Raw genomic sequence first — 25,414 nt, 5'->3', positions numbered from 1 at the left:
ATGTATAATATTATAATGAAATGTAAATAGATATGTATCAACCCACCTGGTTTAAAAAGACAACATTATTTGTATGTAAGGATGCTCACAGTGGCGATGTTTTTAATATAGCAGAAAACTAAATAACCCAAATGCCTATCAACAATAAATTATGAAATGGATGCCTTATATCTACAAGCAGTGACATGGATGAATTTCAGGTATATAATGATGTAGAGCAAAAAGAGGCAGTTGCAAAAGAATTCATATAGTCTGATTCTATTTATACACAGTTCAAAATATGTAAAACCTAGTATATTGTTTGAGGATGTAAACATGGAGAAAAAAACACGTAGAAAAGCAAGGATGTTGTAATAAAACCAAATTCAGAATGGTGGTTACCTCTAAGAAGGTAAGGGAGGGCATGTATTTAAGGAAGTATTTACAGATTTCGAAGGAAATAGAACATTGTTTTTCTAAAGTAAGTGGGTGTTTATTACACTATTATTCTTTATATCTTGTATTAATATACAAGATATAATTCTTTGTTTCTGTTTAATATTTAGGAGTCTTTTTAAAAAGGAAATAAAATGTTACCAGTATTTAATGCCCTCCTGTTTATTTCATCACAAATATATTGTTCCTTTCTTTTTCTAAGAGCTAAACATATTCCTAAATTTAAATTTTATTATGTGCAGTTCTCTAACATAGCTCAGTATTACGTTGCAGACATAACAAAACGAAGTCCAAAAAATATTTTAGTCATCCATTAGTATTTTAAGTGATTACTACTCATAAGTAATTTGGAACTCAATCTTGGTGGTTTGTCCAGATAGTGTCATATTTAACTATTAAAAAGATAACTGGGTGCAGTTGCTCATGCTGGTAATCCCAACACTTTGGGAGGCTGGCGTGGGAAGATTACTTGATCCTAGAAGTTTGAGACCAACCTGGACAACGTAGACCCTGTCTTTATGAAAAATTTCTTTAAAAATTAGGCATGGTGGTGTACACCTGGAGTCCTAGCTACTTGGGAGGCTGCAGCAGGAGGATTGATCACTTCAACCTAGGAGGGCAAGGCTGCAGTAAGCCATGATCACACCGCTACACACTGCTGTTCTAGCCTGAACAGCAGTGAGACCCTTTCTCAAAAAAAAAAAAGGATAGTCACAGTAGCTACCTCCTCAGTCAGATAGAGGTAAACATTTCATTGGTTTACATATTGTGTGAATGTACTTGATTTTTAAAGAATCAGTCCCCTATTTTGAGACATTTAGGTTGCTTCTGACTTAAAAAATAAAGTAGGACAGTGATGACTTTTATCAATTTGTGTAAAGGGCCAATATAAAAATTGGGTCATGCTATAATATTTTTTATGCCGTTAGCTTTTTTGTCCCACTTACACACTATTTTGTGTCAGTATGTATAGATATACCTTGTTGATTTTTTTCAAAACCTACCTCCACATTTCCCATTGTGCAAACGTATTGTAAGATTTAATCATTTATTGATGGACATTTATTTACAAATAATATTGCTATGGATATTATGTTTGTGAATTTGCGGGATTATTTCTATGGATATAGAAGTGGGAATTGCTAGTTCAAAGAGTGAATATTTCACATTTTAGTATGTTTTGCCAGATTGCCCTCTGATAATAGAAGGCCTTTTCTAACTCTTAAGACTGGGTTAGATTCCTTTGCTCTAAGATCTTGTAGTGCTCTATATTTTTATAACCTTCGTAACAGTCTTCTATTGTCAGTCTTCACTGATTTATCTGCTACCTGCATTGGCTGGCATAGTGTCTGTCACTAAGTTATAGTAGATATTCACTAAATATAAGTTAAGTCCTGCCTGCAGTTTTTGTGTGTTGAAGATGGGAAGTTAGGGTGTATGTTTGGTCTTCTGAATTTTTTTTTGTACAGAATTTTTCCTCTTTTTCTCAGACTCCGTACTTTGAAAAAGAAAATAATTATTGTGGTTTGTTAAATTTTGGTTTGTCTTCACATATTTTCTTCTGCCAGCTGGGTTTGTTTGCTGCTGAGAAAGTTGTGCCTAGCATATTACTGATGTTTCCTTCCTGCCTTCCACCCTGCCTGATGAAGGGCCTTGCTTTGCTTTCAGCTCAGGTTTAGAGTGCTCTTTTCCTGAAGGGCAGCACCTTCTGACTCCAACCTCTTGCTTTAATCTGGTCCAGACTGCTTTGCATGTTGGTTATACTTCTTTTAAGTTAATAGAAGAGATGAGGCCTCTTTCTACTTTTAGCATAGATGATGATATATATATATTTTTCATTTGGTCTATTTTGCTTATTTTAAGAGAAGTTCTACAAAACTTAAGTAACACCAGTGATTTTTTTTTTCAATAAAACTTAATTCTTGTAAGTATATCTGTTTGCAAAACATTTTTATTCAGTGCCGTCTTTTTTTCTTTTGGTATAGATAACCTCAAAATCTCAGACTTTGGCTTGGCAACAGTATTTCGGTATAATAATCGTGAGCGTTTGTTGAACAAGATGTGTGGTACTTTACCATACGTTGCTCCAGAACTTCTGAAGAGAAGAGAATTTCATGCAGAACCGGTTGATGTTTGGTCTTGTGGAATAGTACTTACTGCAATGCTCGCTGGAGGTAAGAGCTCTTTAATCATGGTAAAATTCCTATAAAAAGTCAGATTAGTTATACTGAAATTAATGAAATAAACCAAGGAATTCATATTTATATAATAGTTTTTGTTTTCTTTTTTAAGAGACAGGGTCTCATTCTGCTGTCCAAACCGGAGTACAGTGAGCTATTATAGCTCACTGCAGCCTCAGACTTCTAGGCTCAAGCAGTCCTCTGGCCTCACTCTTCCAAGTAGCTAGGACCAGTGGTGCTTGCCACAAGACATCTGGCTAAGTTTTAAAAATGTATTGTAGAGATGAGGTCTTGCTGTGTTGTCCAGGCTGGTGTTAAACACCTGGTCTCAAGCAAACCTTCTGTCTTGGCCTCCAAACTGTTAGGATTAAAGGCATGAGCCATGGCACCCAGCTTCTATAGTAGTATTTTAATAGTCTCTTGATCAGTTTAGGTTGCTGTAACAAAGTATCATAGACTGCATAGCTTATAAACAACAAATTTATTTCTCACAGTTCTGGAGGCTGAAAGTATGATATTAGGAGTGCCAACCTGGTCATGTTTCAGTGAGGGCCCTCTTCCTGATTTGCAGATGGCTGTATTCCTGTGCTCTCTCATGGTGGACAGCCAAGAGAGCAGAAGCAGGTCCTATTGCGTTTTTTTTGTTTTTGTTTTTGTTTTTTTTAAGACCAGAGTCTTGCTCTGTCACCCAGGCTGGAGTGCAGTGGTACGATCTCAGCTCACTGCAACCTCTACCTCCTAGGTTCTAGCAGTTCTCCTATCCCAGCCTCCTGAGTCACTGGGATTACCGGCACGCATCATCAACCCCAGCTGATTTTTGTATTTTGACTAGAGACAGGGTTTCACCGTGTTGGCCAGGCTGGTCTCAAACTCCTGATCTCAAGTGATCCACCCACCTCAGCCTCCCAAAGTGCTGTTTTTTGTTTTTTTGTTTTTTTAAAATGACCAGATGTTGTGAGACATTGTGTCTGTTTTTTGTTTTGTTTTGTTTTTTGTGTTTTTTGTTTTGAGACAGGGTCTCACTCTATTGCCCAGGCTGGAGTGCAGTGGCACAATTCAAGGCTCCCTGCAGCCTTGACCTCCCAGGCTCAAGCGATCCTCCCACCTCAGTTCCCCTCAGTATCTGGGACTACAGGCGTGCACCACCATGCCTGGCTTATTTTTTGTGTTTTTTTGTTTTAGACGGTCTTGCCATGGTACCCAGGCTGGTCTTGAACTCCTGGGCTCAAGTAATCTGCCTACCTTGGCCTTCCAAAGTGCTGGGATTACGTAATTAGTGCCCTATGAAGGCACAATATTGGCCGGGCACACGAGCCCTTATTAGACACTAATAAAGTCTTAATAAGAGCACTAATACCATTTTTTGAGGGGTCCCATCTACAGGACCTAATTACCTCTCAAAGGCCCCACCTCCAAATGCCATTGCATTGTGAGTTAGGATTTCAGCATGACTTTTGAGGGGGACACAAATATTTATTACATTGCAAATAGTAACTTACTTATAATCTCAAAGATTTTTTAAGATGAGACATGCATAGTTACGAAATTTCACAACACTTATCTCTCCTATGAATCACGTAACCATTTTTGAAAACAAGTCTAGGGCAAGAAGTGATTCATCTGTTTTTTTTTACTATTTTATTTTTTGAGACAAAGCCTTGCTCTGTCGCCCAGGCTGCAGTGCAGTGGTGTGATCTTGGCTCACTGCAGCCTTGATCTCTCAGGTTCAAGTGATCCTCTCACTTTAGCCTCCTCAGGAGCCAAGACTACAGATGCACACCACCACGACCAGCTAATTTTATTTATTTTTTGTAGAGATAGGGTGTCACTATGTTTCCCAGGCTGGTCTCAAACTCCTGGGCTCAAGCAATCCTTCTGCCTCAGCCTCCCAAAGTGCTGTGATTACAGGCCTGAGCTACCATGCCTGCTCTGATTCATCTATCTTTGAAGGGCCTCTAAAGTTTCTAAGTTGGGATTCTTTTTTTTTTTTTTTTTTTTTTTGAGACAGAGTGTTGCTCTGTCGCCCAGGCTGGAGTGCAGTGGCCAAGTTGGGATTCTTAGTTTGAAAACCACATTGAATTAATTCAAAGGAAACGTTTCGTGGATTTATATTACTATTTTTCCTTGAAATCTGAACATTAAAAAAAACTGAGACTTGCTTTGTTTTTAGAATTGCCATGGGACCAACCCAGTGACAGCTGTCAGGAATATTCTGACTGGAAAGAAAAAAAAACATACCTCAACCCTTGGAAAAAAATCGATTCTGCTCCTCTAGGTAACTGGATTATCTTGAGTGAAAGAGGACTCATTTCTTAAAGTCTTGTGCTATTTGAATTTTTTCTTATTTTTTTGTTTTAAACTTATAAATAATTCATGAATCTTGTAGATAAATTAGTAACTGTAAGTAAAAATTAAGGAAAAAATAACTCTTTAGTTCCAGAACTCTGCCATAGGTTTTTAAAAATATTTTGGGGAGAGTATATTCAGAGCAACTTGAATCTGTGCTCTTAGGTGGCTTTTTACTTAAAAAAAAAAAAAAAAAGTTTTCACATGTGCTATACTTTGTTACAAATACACTCATTTGTTGCTTAATTATAGGGATGCACTCTAACAATTGTTTCATTAGGTGAGTTCATCATTGTGTGAACATCGTAGAGTATGCTTACATAAATCTAGATAGTACAGCTTACTATAAATCTAGCTATATGGTATAGCCTATCGGTCCCAGGCTGCAAACCTCTATAGCAGTGTTACTCTATTGAGTGCTGTAAGGAATTGTAACATAATGGTATTTGTGTATCTAAATATAGGAAAAATATAGTAAAAATACAGTGTTATAATCTAATGGGACTGTCTGTTATACATGTGGTCCATTCTTGACTGAAACATCATTAATGTGGTCCATGAGTATGTAAAATGAATGTATGTATATTATTTATATGTGTTTTTATACAAAATGAGATCACACTATTATTTTGTAACTGTTTTTGGTTTTAATGTGCAGTGAACATTCTTCCATGACTATAATTGTAGGTCTACATCATTGTTTTAAAGGCTGTGATGATATTCTGCCATGTGCATATGCCTTATGATACTCTTTTAATCACTGTTGGAGATTTTTCTAAATTTTCACAGATACAAAAGAGATATAAGTATCTGTGTAACTTAATCATGACACATACCCTTAAATTGTTCATTGAAATCCCCAGAAGCAAAATTGCAGCATCAAAGATGTAGTTTTTATTATTATGGCTTATTTTGTCAAATTGCTTCCTGAAAGTTCGAACCATTTCATCACAGTCTCATCAATTTACATTAAAAAAAGAAAAACTAACAGGCCTTTAAATGATAGTCTTTTATTTTTATTTTAAATTTAATACTAATGAAGTTACACTTTACGTGTTAGTTTTGTATACACTTTACGTGTTAGTTTTTTGTCTATTTTGCTCATTTTTGTCAAGCATATTGTTTTTCTTACCAGTTCGAAGTTTTTTGTTTTTTTTTTTTTGTAACATATTGACCTTTGCACTTGTTACAAATACTTTTCACAATTTATCATTTATTTTCATTTTGTTTTGCTATATTGACATTCAAATCTATTATCTTGTCCTTTGTGGTCCCTGACTGTAATGTCTTTGGAAAGGTCTTTTACCTCTACTATTTAAAAGTTCCCTATTTTTTCATTTAATGGTTTTATGGCTTCATTTTTACATTTAAATCTTTGGTCCATTAGGAAATAATTTTGATGTAGGGAGATATATGAATTTTTTCTCAAGAAAATCAAGATACCTTAGGATGGTTAGATTACTGTCTCTTTAAAAGTTACTGGTAAGTAAATGTTCATTATAAAACTGAATAAGGAGGTCACGTGAGAACATGACATTGAAGTAATGAAATTCAGTATTGAAAATGGATAAGGGGGTTTCTGTATCTTTTTGTTAATCTTGTCACATGAGGAGAAACATTTCCACCTGGCTCTTGTTCTCAGTTGCAAACAATTGAGAATCAGATCAAGGGAAGTCTATTCCAAGATATAGACAGCAGCAGAGAAAAAACTGCATGAAATTAAAGCAATAATTTAGTAGCTTTAATTCTTTCTCTTCCCCAGAAATAATATTTAGACATAAGTAGGCCAAGAGAAAATGTGTTTCTTACCGCAAGCCATAGGCTTCTCGAATCTCCATGACTCTTCCATGAATGTTGTCTTAATGTTTGTTTTTAGCTCTGCTGCATAAAATCCTAGTTGAGAATCCATCAGCAAGAATTACCATTCCAGACATCAAAAAAGATAGATGGTACAACAAACCCCTCAAGAAAGGTAATATCCTTAAACTACATGTTTGTTTTTCTGTGGAAGAAAAGGTAGTTGCAAAGTCATTATCACAAGTCAACAACACATGATGGCTATGATCTCTGTCCTCATGGAGATTATAATGTCTAGTAGGAAAAAAATATAAAAATAATTTTGTTTATTAATAATTGTAAAAGGGAAAGTCAGGGTACTATAGCTAAGTGTTTGACCAAGTCTAAGGGACAGGGAAGACTTTTGTTCCTGAAGAAATTACATTAAATCTAAGATTTGAAGATTAAAGGGAAGCTAGCCAGGCAAAGTAAGTGGCAGATTTGATTCTGAACAGGGGAAGCAGTATTTGAAAACTCTTAGAGTTTTGAAAGTCTGATGCATTTGAGAAACTTGAAAGATCAGTGTGGCACGAGCCATGTCTGCTGTGTTCATCATTGTATTGTCAGTGCTTAGCACAGCATATGGTGCACCACAGGCACTCATTAAATATTTGTTGAGTGAATGAGTGAACAGGGAAGTGGGAGAGGAAGAGAGGTTTGAGATGAGGACAGAGAGGTCGCTAGTGGCCCGTTTGTGGAAGAAGACCTTGTAAGCCATGTTAAGGATTTGGGGCTTTAACTTAAGACCACTGGGGAGACCTTTGGGAGATTTTAAGCAAGAATATGACATAGTCATATCTTTGGTTTAAAAATATCTGTCTGACGACCTTCCCCCCCGCCCCCATTGTTTTTTATGAATAGGGAAAGATTCAGGGTACTGTAGGTTTTTCTGCTAGTTGTCTAGTTGTGGTAAGATGGTGGCTTGGAGTAGGTTAGGGCAGTGGTATTGGAGAAATGAGATGATCCCAAAGAAATTTAAGAACTAGTATTGATAGGACTGTTAGGCTGTGAATGGGAGGAGAGAGGACAATGACTAGAGATTATGAATGAGAAACATTCAGAGAGTTATTAAAGAAGAATTAATGTTTAACTCTGTCCTCATGGACAGAAAAGAGTTAATGTTTAAAAATTCACTCTTCTTTAATACCTCTCTGCATGTTTCTTTCTCGTTGTTCTAACTTAAAGTCCAATTCTCCCCTGAGGACACTGCTTCCTCTGAAGTGGTAGGTATTTTCTTTCCCATACCCTCATGTCCTTTGATCTGGATATGGCACAGGTGTCCTCCTTATTTTTCGTTGTCACTTTCTCCTATCTTCCTGTATGTCTCTCCCCTCTAACTTTTGAGCCCCCAATTAAAATTTCTGCCATACTATCATATTCTCCATTGATGTATATACCCTTGATGTAACTTTCATCATGATTCTTGGTGATTTAAATATTTATTTGGATCATCCTCCTAATATCCTGACTTCACTGTTACTTGACCTTCTCTCCTGTGGTGATGTTGTCTTTGAACGCTCTGCACTGATCACCAGTATAATTTTTCTGACTTCCTCCCTTAATATTCTGACTTAAACAGTCCTTTGACTCTATCTGGACTTGCAATTAATTAATTCTATCTCTTTAGTCTCTTACCTGCTCCCTCTCTAGGTCCTTGATTTCATCTTTACCTATCTTAAATCTTTAGGTTAGTCATTATAAATGACTGCTTTGCATTCATCATCTTCAATTTCCTTATCCCTTTCTCTCTTCATCATATTTAGTGGGTAAAACCCAGTAAGTAGTTTCTGGTTTAATCTAGTAGTTTTCTACGTACTCCACACTTGTACCTGCACAATGGATTGCAGCGGGAGAAAAATACCCAAAAATCTTTACTTTAAATTCAGGATTACTAATTTCAAGTGGGCCTTTAATGCTGCCTGGCATTTTTGGGGCTTCATTTCCCCACATCTTTCACTATCCTGTTCTAAATCATGTTTTTATAATACGTTTCTCCTTTTTTTTTTTTTTGAGACAGGGTCTTGCACTCACCCAAGCTAGAGTGCAGTGGCGCCATCTCGGCTCACTTCAACCTCTGCCTCTCAGGTTCAAGTGATTCTCATGCCTGAGCCACCCGGGTAGCTGGGATTACAGGCGCGAACCACCACACCTGGCTAATTTTTATAATTTTAGTAAGGGTTTTGCCATGCTGGCCAGGCTGGTCTCAAACTCAGCCTCAAGTGATCCCCCTGCTTTGGCCTCCCAAAGTGCTGGGTTTATAGGTGTGAGCCACTGAACCTGGTCCTTTAACTTTTATTATCTTCTTCCCCATCCTCATTCTCAGTTGTTCACTTTGCTTCCTGTGTTACTGGGAAATGAAAGCCACAAGAGAACGCAAGCTCCCACCACCATCTCCCTCACACTAACTGCCTCTATGTTCATGTATTCTCCTTTGTCCTGTATTGCTGTGGGTAAACTGCTCCAGATATAAGCCAGGTCTTTCTCTTACCTATTCAAGGACTTTGTCTAGCAATTTTTCTCTCTCTCCTACATTATTAATTTGGCCATCTCTACTGGATCTTTCTCATCAGCATACCTACATGCTTTTTCTCCCATTTTAAAATCAAATCAAATCATTATGGTAATAAAATTTCTCTTAACTCCACTTTTCCCTACCATTCCATCTTCTTCACAATTGAACGTTCCTAAAATTGCTTCTCATTTCTAACACCTCAAAACTAGTTTTCAGTTTCATCTGTTTCGTTGCCAAAAGTCACAGTGATTTTTGGAAGATGTTGCCAAGTTCAAAGTAATAGTCCACTGTGGTCAACTGAGGTCTGAAAAGATTAAATGGCAAGTTCCAGAAGTAAACAATTGATGGGTTTTATTTATTTATTTATTTATTTGAGACAGGATCTTGCTCTGTTGCCCAGATTGGAGTGCAGTGCTGTGGTCTCGGCTTACTGAAACCTCTACCTCCTGAGCTTAAATGGTCCTCCCATCTCAGCCTCCTGAGTAGCAGGGACTACAGGTGTGAGCCACTGTGCCCACCTACTTTTTGTATTTTTGGTAGAGACCTGGTCTCGCCATGATGCCCATACTGGTCTCAAACACCTGGGCTTAAGCATTCCACCCACCCCGGCCTCCCAAAGCACTGGGATTGTAGGCATGAGCCACGATGCCCTGCCGTAGATTTTAAATTGTGTGCTATTCTGAGTAGCATAAAATCTTGTGCTGTCCTACTTCATCTCACTTGGAATGTGAATCATTCCTTTTTCTAGTATATTCACGTTCCATGTGCTACCTGCTTGTAGCTGTTTTGGTTATTAGATCAAAAGAACATATATAGGGTTTGGTACCATTTGTACTTTCAGGCATCCACTTCAACATATCCCTCTGTGGATAAGTGGGGACTACTGTAGTCAGTTCTCAGACCTCTTGTTGTATCTCATCAGTATTTTATACAGCTGATCACGCCCTCCTTTAAACACTTTCTTCATTTGGCTTCCAGGCATTACACTGTTCTGATTTTCGTCCTCCTCACTGGTCACTCCTTTTCAGTCTCTTTTGATGGTTTTCTTTCATCTACTCAGCTTCCTACTATTGGAGTTCTCCAGGGCTGAATCTATGGATCTCCTGTGTTTTCTTCTCCACACTCACTCCATTGGTAATATTACTTGGTTTCATGGCTCTAAATAAAACTGTATGTTGATAGTCGTCACATGTATATCAACCTAGACCTTTCCTCTCAATTCCAAACTTACAGGTCTTAACTGCCTTCTGAAATTTCACTTGAATGTTAAGAGGCATCTCAAACTTGATGAATTCCAAACTGAGTTACTGATCTTTTCTTTTCAAATCCATTTCTTTTCAAAGTCTTTCCCTTGTTGGTTAATGGCAACTGCATTATTCTTGTTATGCAGATCAGAGACCTTGGAATCATCCTTCGTTTTTCTCATTCTCTTTACTTCACATCCAGTCCACCAGGTAATTCTGTTAACCTCTAAAATTCTAGAATCTGATTGCCTTTTTTCACGTCCACGGCAACCCTATCATTCCAAACTACTATGATATCTTTCCAGAGTGTTCTGATTTAAAAATAAATTAGAATATATCACCGTTCTACCCAAAACCTCCAAAGCTTTAGTTCTCACCCATGGTGTAAGCTAAAATCAGTTGATGACCTGTGAGTTCTTACACAGTTTTGTCCCTTACATTACTTCTCTGACCTCAATTCTGCTTTGCTCCCCTTTGGTCATAGCTGTATCAGTCTTCTCATTGTTCTCCAAGTGCTCCAGGCGTACTTCTACCTCACTGTTTTTGTAACGACTGTTCCCTATGCCTGGAAATGCTTTTTCCAACGGGACTTATTGGCATGTCTTATTCTCTCACTTTCTTTGGATATTGACTACAATGTCATCTTTCCAATAAGCCTTTCCTGGCCATGCTATTTAAAATGATATCCCCTTCCCTCTAACACATTTCTTAAATTTAAAAAATTTTCACTATCTTGTGGATATATGCAATCCAACACATTTCTTCATTTTATTTTCCTCCATTGTACTTACCACCATTTAGCTTATTTTTAACTTTATTTGAATTTATTTTATGTTATTTTGTCTCTCCTCAGTAGAATGTAAGATTTAAGAGGTCAAGGATTTTTTTCTATTTTGCTCACTGCTGAATACCTAATACCTAGAATAATGCCTGGCACAGAGTAGACCTAATAAAATATTTGAGTGGATGGATTAATAAATAAAAAGCAGGTTAAAAAAGAAACTTAAGCATTTAAAAAAAAAAAAGAAACTTAAGCCTGTTTAAGTGGTTTGGGTATAGATCCTGTAGAGAGGAAGAGGCTGACAGTCTAAGACAAAGAATAAGTAACAGGATCAAGATCCCTGAGGAGGTAGAAGGGTATAGGCTCCAAAGCACAAGTAGAGAGATGAACATTCGATAGGAGAAGGGAAGGGATGAAAGGATGTATAGTAACACAATTAACTTAGATTTGATAGGGATAAGTTGATGTAGTTTTTGTCTAATGGCTTTCTCTCCAAAATGGAAGGTAGTAGTATAGGTACTGGATGGTAGTCTTGGGAATTACAGAAAAGTGTAGTTTTGAAATGATCCTTGTGGAGAAAAGGAAAGGAAACTAGAGAAACAGATAGAATTATCTGGCAATATTGAGGTTTGGCTAGGGATTGTAACCATAAATTTACGGTGGTGTCATTTTCCATATAATATTCTTCTTTGTAAAGCTTTTCCAGGGAATCAAAGAATTTTGGCTAGAACAGATTCATAATGTTTATTGCTATTATCATAAATTATTTTTTATTTTAAAAAGTTCTAGTCCTTTAGCCAGGTCTGTCGTCTTCATAGAACATTGTTCTGTTACCCACAAAAGATGCCATTAAGATTGTGACCTGGGCCAGGCACGGTGGCTCACACCTGTAATCCCAGTACTTTGGGAGGCTGAGGCGGGTGGATCACGAGGTCAGGAGATGAAGACCATCCTGGCTAACACAGTGAAACCCCGTCTCTACTAAAAATACAAAAAAAAAAAAAAAAAAAAAAAAAAGCTGGGTGTGGTGGCGGGCGCCTGTAGTCCCAGCTACTCAGGAGGCCGAGGCAGGAGAATGGTGTGAACCTGGGAGATGGAGCTTGCAGTGAGCCGAGATCGCGCCATTGCACTCCAGCCTGGGCAACAGAGCGAGACTCCATCTCAAAAAAAAAAAAAAAAAAAAAAAGATTGTGGTCTGCGCCTACTCCACACTTTGAACATGCCTACAGGTCATACTTAGGTATTGTAAAATACCTAATTGGACAAATGAGTCTTAGTAATTTTATAACTTGGGCACATTTTTTATAAAATCATATAGGAAGGCTTTGTTTTATATCTTATAAAAATTTTGTGTTAAATAAATAGATTTAGACGTAGTTTTACTTCTTCAGGTTGCCAGTTGAGTTAATTTAAAAACATATTTGCATAGAAGACTTGAAAGCATTTGTATTTGTTTTCTTTTTTAGGGGCAAAAAGGCCCCGAGTCACTTCAGGTGGTGTGTCAGAGTCTCCCAGTGGATTCTCTAAGCACATTCAATCCAATTTGGACTTCTCTCCAGTAAACAGTGCTTCTAGGTAAGACTGATAAAGATTAAGTAGTTTTTGATTGTAGTATCCCCCATGAAGAATAATACACGTATGTGTTTTTTCCTAATATTCGACATTAATGAACATAATACTGTAAGCATGAGAACTTTTGTGTGATATAAGAAAGGCCTGATAGATTTAATTTTATGTATGTTTCCTTCTGTCTTAATGCCTTAGTGAAGAAAATGTGAAGTACTCCAGTTCTCAGCCAGAACCACGCACAGGTCTTTCCTTATGGGATACCAGTCCCTCATACATTGATAAATTGGTACAAGGGATCAGCTTTTCCCAGCCCACATGTCCTGATCATATGCTTCTGAATAGTCAGTTACTTGGAACCCCAGGATCCTCACAGGTGAGGGAATTTCATTTTTTTAATAAATAATGGCAGCTCTTTATTTTTTATTGTCTTAAAGTCCTTTTTTAATGTGTAAATCTTAGATATATAACTTTTAAATCACATGGTTTTTTTTGTCAAGGAAGAAAGAGAGGAGGGAGGCCTTCATGCAAAAGAATTTTAAGTCAGACTAAATAGCTATGATATTACTGTCTTTAGTCATAATGGATTTATTCAGTTGTCTTCTGTTTGACATGTAGAACCCCTGGCAGCGGTTGGTCAAAAGAATGACACGATTCTTTACCAAATTGGATGCAGACAAATCTTATCAATGCCTGAAAGAGACTTGTGAGAAGTTGGGCTATCAATGGAAGAAGAGTTGTATGAATCAGGTATGTTTCATTGATTTTCATTATACCTTTTCCTGAAGAAAAATTGAAATATTTGAGTAAAAGCTATCATTAGTATATTTTTTAAATACAGGCGGTGGCTCACACCTGTAATCCCAGCTCTTTGGGAGGCCGGGATGGGCAGATCACCTGAGGTCAGGAGTTTGAGACCAGCCTGGCCAACGTGGTGAAACCCTGTCTCTACTAAAAATACAAAAATTAGCCAGCATAGTGGTGCATGCCTGTAATCCCAGCTTCTCGGGAGACTGAAGCAGGTAAATTGCTTGAACCTGGAAGACGGAGGTTGCAGTGAGCCGAGATCCTGCCAGTGTACTCCCTCCTGGGTGACAGAGTGAGACTCTGTCTCAAAAAAACCAAACAAACATAAAAATACAAAGTAATTAGTTAATTTGAAAAAGAAACTAAGTGTTCTCTACCTTAATAAATAATATATTTTTTAAAGTTTTGTTTATTTTATTTTTTATTTTTAGCCACTGTGCCTGGCCTAAAATAATATTTCTTAAAAGACCTTTTAATTGTTATTAAAAATGTTAGGGAGCTGGAATCATTATTTTCTTAAAAACTGTATATACTTAAACTGTAGACAATAATGGTTGACTGCCTACCGTGAAAGATGAACACATTAGCAATCCCACACTTTCTTGCATCTCCCTTGATTGCACTCGTCAATTTTTATTGTTTATATTATTAGAACATAGTTATAACATTGGTATTCTAAACTGTCTTTAAGGCTTTTCAAAAAAATGTTAATGTCAATGAAAAACAAATAGGGAGCTGTTTTGTATTGAAGGAGACTAAAGAGGCCTGATAGCTAAGTGCAGTGCATGGTCTTTCACTAGATCATATATTTGAAAAAAAAAAAAAACTGTAACGGACATTATTGGAACAATTGGGGAAATTTGAATATGGACTGTATATTAGGTAATGTTTTTGTATCAGCATCAGATTTCTCAGGTGTGATAATACTGTGGTTTGTAGGAGAATGCCCTTGTTCCAAGGAGAAACATGTGGAAGCAAAGTTGAAGTGAAGTGATACCTTCTTTCAGCTTAAAATTTTAAAAAAATAAAGGGCAAACAATTACATAAAGGCAAATAAACACCCACATATCTAGTAGATAAGGCCAATGAAGAGTATATGGTTATTTATTGTATTCTTCTTTCAATTTTTCTGTAGATTTGAGTTTTCAAAATTAAAAGTTAGGGGAAACTGTTACCGTGTAGAAATCTGAGGTCAGCCTGATAGTCTTCTTACTCACATAGGGGATTCACTTTTTTCAGGTAGACTCAAAGATAAAATTTTCTTAACATAAGAATCATCACTTTAACCATTTTAAAATGTAAAATGCAGTGCTTTTTAGTATATTCACAAGATTGTGCAACCATCGCCCCTAATTCCAGAACGCTGCATCACCACAGGGGAAAAAAACACACACAAAACCGCTGTACCACCTAGCAGTCACTCCTTATTCCTTTCTTCCTCCATTCCCAGCAACTTCAAATCTACTTTCTGTCTTCAGGGATTGCCTTTTTGGACATTCTATACAAATGGAATCATATAACATGTAGTCCTTTGGGTCTGTCTGCTTTCATTTAGCATAATGTTTTCAAGGTTCATGGCATTTATCAGTACTTTATTCCTTTTTATGACTGAATAATATTCCATTGTGTGTATGTACTGCATTTTGTTTATCCATTCATCCATTGATGGACATTTGGGTTGTTTCTACTTTTTGGTCTTTATGAGTAATACTGCTGTGAATAATCTTGTACCAGTTTTTGTGTGACCATATGTTTTTAATTTCTTAAATATATATGGAGGAGTAGAATTGCTGGAGCAGATGGTAACTCTTCATTTAACTTTTTGAGAAACTGCGAAATGATTTTTCCAAAGCATCTGTACCATTTTACATTTCCATCAGTAATGTAAGAGGGTTCCAATTTCTCTACATCCTTGCCAACACTTATTGCCTCCCCTTTTTGCTATAGCTATCCTAGTATGTATGAAGTGTTATCTCATTTTGCTTTTGATTTTCCTTTCTCTAAAGACTAATGATCTTGAGCATGTTCTTACATGCTTATTGGCCATTTCTTTATAACAGTATCTGGATCTTTTGTCCATATTTTAACTGAATTGTTTTTAATGTTGAGTTGTTAGAGTTCTTTGTACATTCTGGACGCTAGAACCTTGTTGGATACCTGATTTGCAAATATCCCATTCTGTGGGAGAAAATTCTCCCATTCTTTTCATTTTCTTGTTAGTGTCGTTTGATGTACACAAGTTTTAGATTTTGATGAATTCCAGTGGATCTATAATTTCTTTTTTGTTACCTATGCTTTTAGTGCCAAATTTAAGAAACTGTTGCCTAATATAAAATTGTAAAGATTTATACTTTATGCTTTCTTTTAGGAGTCCCAGCCTCCTAAGTAGCTGGGACTACAGTCTTAAAGTTTAGCTCTTACATTTAGGTCTTTGTCCATTTTGAGTTAATATTTGTATATAGTATGAGGTAGGGTCCAAATGCAAATGTTTGTATGTGAATATTCAGTTTTTCCGGCACCATTTGTTGAAGACATCTTTTCCTATTAGATGGTCTTGGCACCTTTGCTGAAAACAAATCGGTCATAGATGTATGGGTTTATTTCTGGACTCTCAATTCTTTTTTTTTCTTTTCTTTTTCTTCCCCCATGGACTCAATTCTTTATTTCATGGATCTATACGTCTATGCTATGCCACTACCACACTATTTTGATTACTGTAGTTTTGTAGTGAGTTTTGACATTAGAAAGTATGAGTTGTCCAAGTTTGTTCTTTTTTTCAAGGTATTTTGGTTATTTGTGGCCCCTTGTTTTTCTGTCTTTTAGGATTATCTTATTTCTGCAAGAAAAAAATTTGGAATTTTAAAAGAGATTACATTGAATCTGTAGATTAACTCGGGGAGTATTTCCATTTTAGTACAGATTGAGTATTCCTTATTTGAGGTGCTTGGGACCAAAAGTTTTGTGGATTTTACATTTGTTTGGATTTTGGAATATTTGCATATACATATTGAGATAATTTACAGATGGGACTCAAGTTGAAACATGAATAATTTTATTTGTGGTTCATATATACCTTATACAGATAACCTGAAGGTAATTTTATACAATGTTTTAAATAATTTTGTGCATGAAACAAAGTTTGTACATTGAACTATCAGAAAGCAAACTTACCAGGTATGAAATTTTCAATTTGTGCCATCATGCCAGCACCCGAAAAGTTTTGGAGTTTGGAACATTTTGAATTTCAGATTTTGGATTAAGGATGCTAAACCTGTAATAGTAACTCTTCCAATCCAATAACATGGGACCTTTTTTTCCATTTTTTTATGGTCTTTAATTTCTTTCAAGAATATTTAGTAGTCAAGAATATTTAGTAGTTTTCAATGTTCAAGTCTTGCACTTCCTAGGTTAAATGTAATCCCGTTTATTCTTTTTTTTTTTAATCCTGATGCTGATGTGAATGGAATTTTTAAATTTTATTTTCAAATTGTTCATTGATAGTATATATGCAAATGAATTTTGTGTATTGATCTTGTATCCTGAAAATTTGCTGAATTCATTAACTCCAGTAGTTTTTTTGACCAATTCTTTAGGTGTTTTTATATATTAAGATTACATTATTTGGCCAGGCGTGATGGCTCATGCCTGTATTCCCAGCACTTTGAGAGGCCAATGCGGGTGGATCACGAGGTCAAGCATTTGAGACCAGCCTGGCCAACATAGTGAAAGCCCATCTCTACTAAAAATACAAAAAATTAGCTGGGCGTGGTGGCAGGTGCCGGTAATCCCAGCTACTCGGGAGGCTGAGGCAGGAGAATCACTTGAACCTGGGAGGCAGAGGTTGCAGTGAGCTGAGATCGTACCACTGCACTCCAGCCCGGACGATAATGTGAGACTCCATCTAAAAAAAAAAAAAAAAAAAAAATTACATTGTTTATCAATAGAGATACAGGAAATTGTTTTATTTATTTATTTTTTAAAAACCCAGATGCGTTTTACTTCTTTTTGTTTAGTTGTCTTGGCTAGGACTCCCAACATTATATTGAACAGAAATAGAGTGGACATCTTTGTCTTGTTCTTGATCTTAGGAGTAAGTTTTGAGTCTTTCAGCATTAAGTATGATGTTAGCTGTGGGGTTTTTGTTTTTATAATGAAAGAGTATTGGATTTTGTCAAATGTTTTCTCCATCTATTGAGATAATCATGTGGATTTTTTTCCCCTTTATTTATATAATATATTAATACCTTGACCTCTTGTGCGCAAGTGATCCTCTCACCTCAGCCTCTTAAGTAGCTGGTACTGCAGGTGTGCACTACCATAACCAGCTAACTTTTTAAAAATGTTTTTGTAGAGATGCAGTCTCTCTGTGTTAACCAGGCTGGATTTGACCTTCTGGGCTCAAGTGATCCTCCTGAGTAGTGGATACTATAGGTGTGCACCACCACGCCCAGCTAAATTGACAGTTTTCATCAGTCTGTTTATTTTGTCTAATGTTAGTATATCCATATCAGCTCACTAGCTATCTTGTGTATTTTCCTTTTTTAGATGGAGTCTCACTATGTTGCCTAGGCTAGAGTGTAGTGGCTACTTGCAATACGATCATAGTGCAATGCAGCCTCAAACTCCTGGGCTCAAGTGACCCTCCTGCCTTGGCCTCGCAAGTAGGTGGGACTGCAGGCATATACCACCATACCCAGCTACCAGCTCTCTTTTGGTTATTGTTTCCATGCTCTATTTTTTTTTTTTTTCCTTTTCCTTTTAGCCTATTTGTGTCTTTGAATCTGAAGTACCTTAGCCAGGTGTCATGGCTCACACTTATAATTACAGCACTTTAGGAGGCTGAGGCAGGCAGATCACTTGAGGCCAGGAGTTGAGACCAGCCTGACCAACATGGTGAAACCCCATCTCTACTGAAAATATTTAAAAAATTAGTAGGACGTTGTGGTGTGCGCCTGTAACCCCAGCTACTGGGGAGGCTTTAGGTGGGAGGATAGCCTGAGCCATGGGAGATTAAGGCTGCAGTGAGCCGTGATCTGATTGCACGACTGCTGTCCAGCCTGGGTGACAGAGCAAGACTGTCTCAAAAAAAAATCGCTTCTCAGCCTTTTGGCTAAGATCAAATGTAGTATCTGTTCTTATCGGTTTAAAGTGCCTTAATTTATCTTCCACTTTTTGGACAGGTAGTTTTGCTGGATATAGAATTCTTAATAACTTTTGTCTTTCAGCACTTTGATTATGCCACTACTGCCTTCAAGCCTTTGTGGTTTCTGATGAGAAATCAGCTGTTAATCTTACTGAGGATCCCTTTTATGTGAGACACTGCTGCTCTCTTGCTGCTTTTATGTTTCTCTGTTGACCACAGTTTGACTATGATGTATCTTGGCGTGAATTTCTTTGTTCATTCTATTTGGAGTTCATTGAGCTTGTCGGATATGTAAATTAATGTTTTTAATCACACTTGGGAAGTTTTTGGCCATTATTTCTTCAGATTTTTTTTTGGTACCTAACTCTCCTCTCCCTCTTGGACTCATTATGTGTATTGTTGGGATACTTGATGTACCACAGTTCTTAGACTCTGTCCACTTTTCTTTATTCTTTCTTTATGTTCCTCGGGGACAGTTTTGGTTGCTGTTTTTCCTTTATATAGGCCACACTTTGTTTCCTTACATACTTTGTAATTTTTTGTTGAAAACTGGACATATTGTGGCAATATGTGGCAACTCTAGAAGTCAGTTTACCCTCTTGCCAGTGTTTGTTACTGCTTGATGTAGTTGTTTTTTTAGTGATTTTTTTTCCTTTTTCTTTTTCTTTTTTTTTTTTTTTTTTTTTTTTTTGAGATGGAGCTTCACTCTTGTTGCCCAGGCTGGAGTGCAATGGTGTGATCTTGGCCCACTGCAACCTCCACCTCATGGGTTCAAGCAAGTCTCCTGCCTCAGCCTTCCAAGTAGCTGGGATTACAGGTGCCTACCACCATGCCCGGCTAATTGTTTGTATTTTTATTAGAGGCAGGGTTTCATCATGTTGGCCAGGCTGGTCTCGAACTCCTGACCTCAGGTGCCACCTGCCTCAGCCTCCAAAGTGCTGGGATTACAGGTGGGAGCCACCGCACCCAGCCCTAGTGATGTTTCTGATGTAATTTTTTAAAGTTGGTATTGTTTGTCATGCATGACTGTGCAGTTTCTGTCCCATTAGTTGTAGTGGTCAGCTAATGATTGGACAGAGATTTCCTTAAATTCTGTGTACCAAAAACAAAAAATCTGCAGAGGGGTTCTGTATTTGTGTTGGGGCACACCTGCAATACTCAACCAAGAAGTTTACAATGTTGCTTCAGCCTTCACTATCTGCTTGTGCAAAATGCAAAGTTAGGGCACATGTAGAGCTTAGGGGCCTTCTCAGCTCTTTCCTAAGCACGTGTACTGCCCTGGTCATGGGTGTGTCTTTTTAGATTCCCAGAAATATGTTGGACCTTTTCAGAGTCCTGCTCCTCAGAAACATCTCACTCCCTAACCTCTTCTTCCAAACTTCTTGGGTAGTCTGTTTGCCCCAGTTGCTATCATTGCTTCAGGCAACAGAGACTAAAGCGTTTTCACGTGAGTGTTTTCCACAAATGCTACCCAGGAGTAGCTTTAGCGCAAGGTGAGTTACAGTTACAAAGGCGAAATAAAGACAAACCTTTTTTTTCTTGAGATGGAGTCTCACTCTGTTTCCCAGTCTGGAGTGCAATGGTGCGATCTCAGCTCACTGCAACCTCTACCTCCCAGGTTTAAGCGATTCTCCTGCCTCAGCCTCCCAAGTAGCTGGGATTAAAGGCACCTGCTACCACACCCTGCTAATTTTTGTATTTTTAGTAGAGACAGGGTTTCACCATGTTGGTCAGGCTGTTCTGAACTCCTGACCTCAGGTGAGCCACCTGCCTCGGCCTCCCCAAGTGTTGGGATTACAGGCATGAGCCACTGCACCTGGCCAGGACAAGCCTTTTGATCAGGTCATTTTAGAGGGTCAGATCGGTTTAAGATAGTTTGTAAATGAGGTTTATTCTGCTCCCACCTGGACCTATACCTGAACTATGGACCATTATTTTCAAGGCTGCTACTGAATGAGGAGCAGGGGTTGGGAACAGGGTAAGTTAAGTACCAGAAAGCTCACTGTTCTTACTGAGTTCCCTTGTTTTGAATAAGTTGCTGCAAGCTTTTAGTTAGTTTACAATGTTCTGAAAAAGTTGATTCTGACAGGTTTTGGCAGGTTTTTAAAATTGCTTTTGTGGAGTAATGGACTTCTGGAGTTCTTTTCTCTGCCATTTTCACTGACATCACTCCTTGATTCACTCTCAGTTCTTTGAAGTGTTTTTTTTTTTTTTTTTTTTTGTCTTTGAAGTTTAAGAGCTTAATTCGGATGTGTTGAGTTGAATATCTTGTATTAATTTTCCCAGAACATAGTATGTTATTTCAGTGCTGCACAGTCATGGTATAGTTGTGTGTTTTCATAGTTTCTTGAAGTAAGAATTATTACAAATACTTTGGTAATTTGGGCTGTGTTTTTCAGGCAGATCTGCTGGTCTTGCTCAGGCGTATTCATCCAGCTGTAGTCGTTTGATGTCTTTCCTGTGGCTGGTGGTCTAAAACATCCTTACTCCCATGTTTGGAGTCTTGGCACTGGCTGTTAGCTGAGCCTTTCTTTCCGCATCATTCAGCTAGGCTGAGCGTCTTTACATGCCACAGGAACGTTCTAAAAGACTGCAAGTGGAAGTTGCAAGGCCTCTCAAGACCTCTGCCGTCTTCTAATTGCCGCTCTAGCTTTTCAGCCACAAGTCAGGCCTTTTTCTTTCTTACGTTTTAATAATCTTGTTTTTCCTCCCATTATATTTTCATCTTTGATTGTTTCTTCTTTCAGTGGTATTTTGGTACAATACAGTGAGTTTTGTTGCTATGAGTTCATATACACTCAGTCCCTAGGAGCTGCACCCCCGTTGATGGATTGAGTTGGGGATATACATACCCACTGGGAGAAGAGAGGCTCTGGAATGAGTGAGATTATCAGCATACTTAATATTACTCTTGTTATGGAGGTAGCCAGCAAGTTTTTTTTAATTGATACAATTGTACATATTCATGAGGTATATAATGATGTTTTGATTCATATAATGTATAGTGATCAGATCAGGATAACTAGCGTATTGATAATCTCAAACATTGGTCATTTCTTTGTGATGGGAATGTTCAGTATCCTTCTAGCTGTTTGAAACTCTATTATTGTTAAGGATAGTTATCCTACAGGGGTCTAGAACTTACTCCTATCTAGCTGTAATTTTGTATTATTTCATGAATCTCTATCTTTCCCTCCCCTCTCCCCTTCCTAGACTCTGGTATCCTCTGTTCTGCTTTCTACTTCTGTGAAATTAACTTTTTTTGTTTCCACATATAAGTGAGAACATGCGATGTTTAATTTTCTGTTCCTGGCTTATTTCGCTTAACATAATGTCCTCCAGTTCCACCCATGTTGCTGCAAATGACAGGCTTTCATTCCTTTATATGGCTGAGTAGTATTTCATTGCGTATGTATTTATCATATTATCCTCATTTGTTTGCTTGGCTTTTTGTTTTGTTTTTTTGAGACAGGGTCTCACTCTGTCACCCGTGCTGGAGCACAGTGGCGCAATCATAGCTCACTGCAGCTTCAACCTCCTGGGCTCAAGTGACCCTTCTGCCTCAGCCCCGCTGAGTAGCTGGTCCTACAGCCATGCACCACCATGCCTGCTAATTTTTTGGGAATTTTAGTAGAGATGAGGTATTGATATGTTGCCCAGCTTGGTCTTGAACTCCTGGGCTCAAGCGATCCTCCTGCTTTGACCTCCCAAAGTGCTGGATTATAGGTATGAACCACAGTGCCCGGCCTACTCTCATCTCTTGCTGTTGTGAATAATGCTGTAGGGATGCAAATGTCTCTTCCATATAATTTCCTTTCCTTTGGGTGACATCTCATTAGTGGGACTGCTGGAACATATAGGTAATTTTATTTGTAGTTTTTTGAGGAACTTCCATTGTCTTCTTCGTGGTGGGTTTGCTAGTTTATTATCTACTCACCCATGTGGCTTAACCTTATTTTTGTTGCCTTAGGTTACTGTATCAACAACTGATAGGAGAAATAATAAGCTCATTTTCAAAGTGAATTTGTTAGAAATGGATGATAAAATACTGGTTGACTTCCGACTTTCTAAGGTATTTTTATGTTTTATTGTATTTTTTTCTGTGGAAATATTTCTATGTGAATTTTTTTAATGGCAGTATGTTTGTATATATGTGACATTTGTAAATAGAAGGTTACTTGCTTTTTTCATTTAATATTATAGCATATGTTTTTGTTATCTGTTTTTCCCAAACATTGTTTTTTTCAAATGACGTTTTCCTTATTATAAAAGTTTTTGTTGGGCGTGGTAGCTCACGCCTGTAATCCTAGCATTTTGGGAGTCCGAGGCGGGCAGATCTCGAGGTCAGGAGTTTGAGACCAGCCTGCCCAACATAGTGAAACCCCATCTTTACAATAAAAACCAAAAAATTAGCTGGGCATGGTGGCGGGCTCCTGTACTCCCAGCTACTCAGGAGGCTGAGGTAGGAAAATCACTTGAACCCAGGAGGTGGAGGTTGCAGTGAGCCGAGATGGTGCTATTGCACTCCAGCCTGGGTGACAATGTGAGAGACTCTGTCTCAAAAAAAGTTTCTGCGTTTGTGAAAAATGTAGACAAGCAAAAAATGAGAAAATAAAAAGAATTCTAAATTTTCAGTGATCACCATTAATATTTTGAAGCATTTTAATATTTTTCTTAATTTGTCTTTTAATAAAAATTATGATTTGTTACAAATATTTCATTATAATTTAATGAACCTTTACCTGTTACAATAATTCTGTGATTGATATTTTATGCATAGATTTTTGTTCATATTTCTGATGATTTCTTTAGGAATTATTGATTCTAAGATTATAGTTTTACAGCCCTTGATATATAAAACCAAAATAACATTTTTCTCTGTTTTCTGAGAGATTGTGTGTGGCTCTAAAGAGGGTTGGAGGAGTAGCTGCTATGTTGGAGCATTTGCTGCAGTACTCTTTGTATTAGAGATTTGCTGCAATACTGTTTTTCAGATGCTTGCTATGGAATTAAATTAAGATCATAGTATAATGAAATTCTTCTCATAACTAAATCTGCTGGTTTTGTTCAATAGTGTTAGGACAACAAGACTTCAGTTTAGTTGTATAGCTTATCGTTAGTTTCCAAACCCTCATTGCCTATGGATTGTAATGACTTAGGTCCAGATATACCAACACCTGAAACAGATAGGATGCCACCTTTATCTGCTCTCTGAGCTCAGTGCAGTAGGAACAGTGATGGGCATGAAACCACATCAGAATTATTTGTGTAACAATTTTCTCTGCCAGGTTATTTGATCTTCATAAACAGGCCTAAAAGAAAATTGTAGCTAGACATATCTAAGGATGTTTGTCTCTTGTTGCCACTAAAAAGAGATTGATTTTAGGGCATAATTTTGTTTTTGTTTTTGTTTTGACATTATTTTTTAATATTATTTCTAATACAGGGTGATGGATTGGAGTTCAAGAGACATTTCCTGAAGATTAAAGGGAAGCTGATTGATGTTGTGAGCAGCCAGAAGGTTTGGCTTCCTGCCACATGATCGGGCCATTGGCTCTGGGGAATCCTGGTGAATATAGTGCTGCTATGTTGACATTATTCTTCCTAGAGAAGATTATCCTATGCTGCAAACTGCAAACAGTAGTTCCTGAGTGTTCACCTCCCTCTTTATCCAAACATCTTCCAATTTATTTTGTTTGTTCTGCATACAAATAATACCTATATCTTAATTGTAAGCACAATTTTGGGGAAAGGATGAATAGAATTCATTTGATTATTCATGGGTGTTTAGTATCTGAATTTGAAACTCATCTTGTGGAAACCAGGTTTCAGGGGACATGAGTTTTCCAGCTTTTGTACACACATATCCCATTTTTATCAAAACATTTTGTTTAGTCCAAAAAGTACACATTTCTTCCATGTTGATTTAATTATAAGATGAACCAATAAAGATATAATTCTTGTGACTTTTGGACAGATTTATCAGTCTGTGAAGCGAAGCCAGCTTCAAAACATATCCCCAACATTTGTACTTATATTTTCAAAAAGGCCTGGCCAGTTATATAAACCTGTTTTTAAATTATGATGATTAATTAAAATTGCAAGTAGGCATTATTTCCAGTGTAGTTAGTAAAATAAATACTCGGCCTTTCAAGGAGAAGTTGAGCATAAACTCTAGTGTTTAACTAACCTTACTCTAAAAATTCCTGTTGAACATCTTAAATATTTTTCTGTATTTTCTACTTTCATAGCCATATTTTAGCTAACCTTTTGAACTTACTAGTGACCAAGCTTTTAGGTGATAAAGAATAAAAGAGGGAAGGGAAGAGTAAGGAAGCTGTAAGAAAAATAGATCTGATTCTTTGTTCCTTTACCTATTAGACTTACAAAAACTTTGTTTTTCTAATAAAATCTGTATTAACTTTGGGGTATATTAGGTTGAAGCCTTGTTCCCTGCCTATAGTCCCAGCTACTTAGGAGGCTGAGAGAGGAGGATCACATGAGCCTAGAAATTTGAGACTGTAGTGAGCTATGATTGCACCACTGCACTCTAGCTTGGATGAA

The 25,414-nt window shown here is 37.3% G+C and overlaps 1 protein-coding gene and 1 pseudogene across 4 annotated transcripts in view; both read left to right on the top strand.

The window, feature by feature from the left end:
• CHEK1 (checkpoint kinase 1) overlaps positions 1-24,816 on the top strand; it is a 31,009-nt gene extending 6,193 nt beyond the window's left edge. For all 4 annotated transcript variants that reach the window (XM_030918944.1, XM_010352989.2, XM_010352990.2 and 1 more), the window contains 8 exons: positions 2,421-2,609; positions 4,786-4,890; positions 6,838-6,933; positions 12,801-12,909; positions 13,099-13,276; positions 13,519-13,650; positions 22,821-22,922; positions 24,297-24,816. In XM_030918944.1, coding sequence (XP_030774804.1) covers positions 2,421-2,609; positions 4,786-4,890; positions 6,838-6,933; positions 12,801-12,909; positions 13,099-13,276; positions 13,519-13,650; positions 22,821-22,922; positions 24,297-24,392 — 1,007 coding nt within the window. In that variant the 3' untranslated portion in view covers positions 24,393-24,816. The remainder of the gene's footprint in view (positions 1-2,420; positions 2,610-4,785; positions 4,891-6,837; positions 6,934-12,800; positions 12,910-13,098; positions 13,277-13,518; positions 13,651-22,820; positions 22,923-24,296) is intronic.
• LOC115893811 lies at positions 18,798-18,940 on the top strand (annotated as a pseudogene).
• Positions 24,817-25,414: the final 598 nt, after the last annotated feature.

Source organism: Rhinopithecus roxellana, chromosome 15 (genome assembly GCF_007565055.1).
Source record: "Rhinopithecus roxellana isolate Shanxi Qingling chromosome 15, ASM756505v1, whole genome shotgun sequence".
Lineage (NCBI taxonomy): Eukaryota > Metazoa > Chordata > Mammalia > Primates > Cercopithecidae > Rhinopithecus > Rhinopithecus roxellana.
The sequence above is the reverse complement of the archived record's forward strand: the minus strand, read 5'-3'. Positions and strand labels throughout refer to the sequence as shown.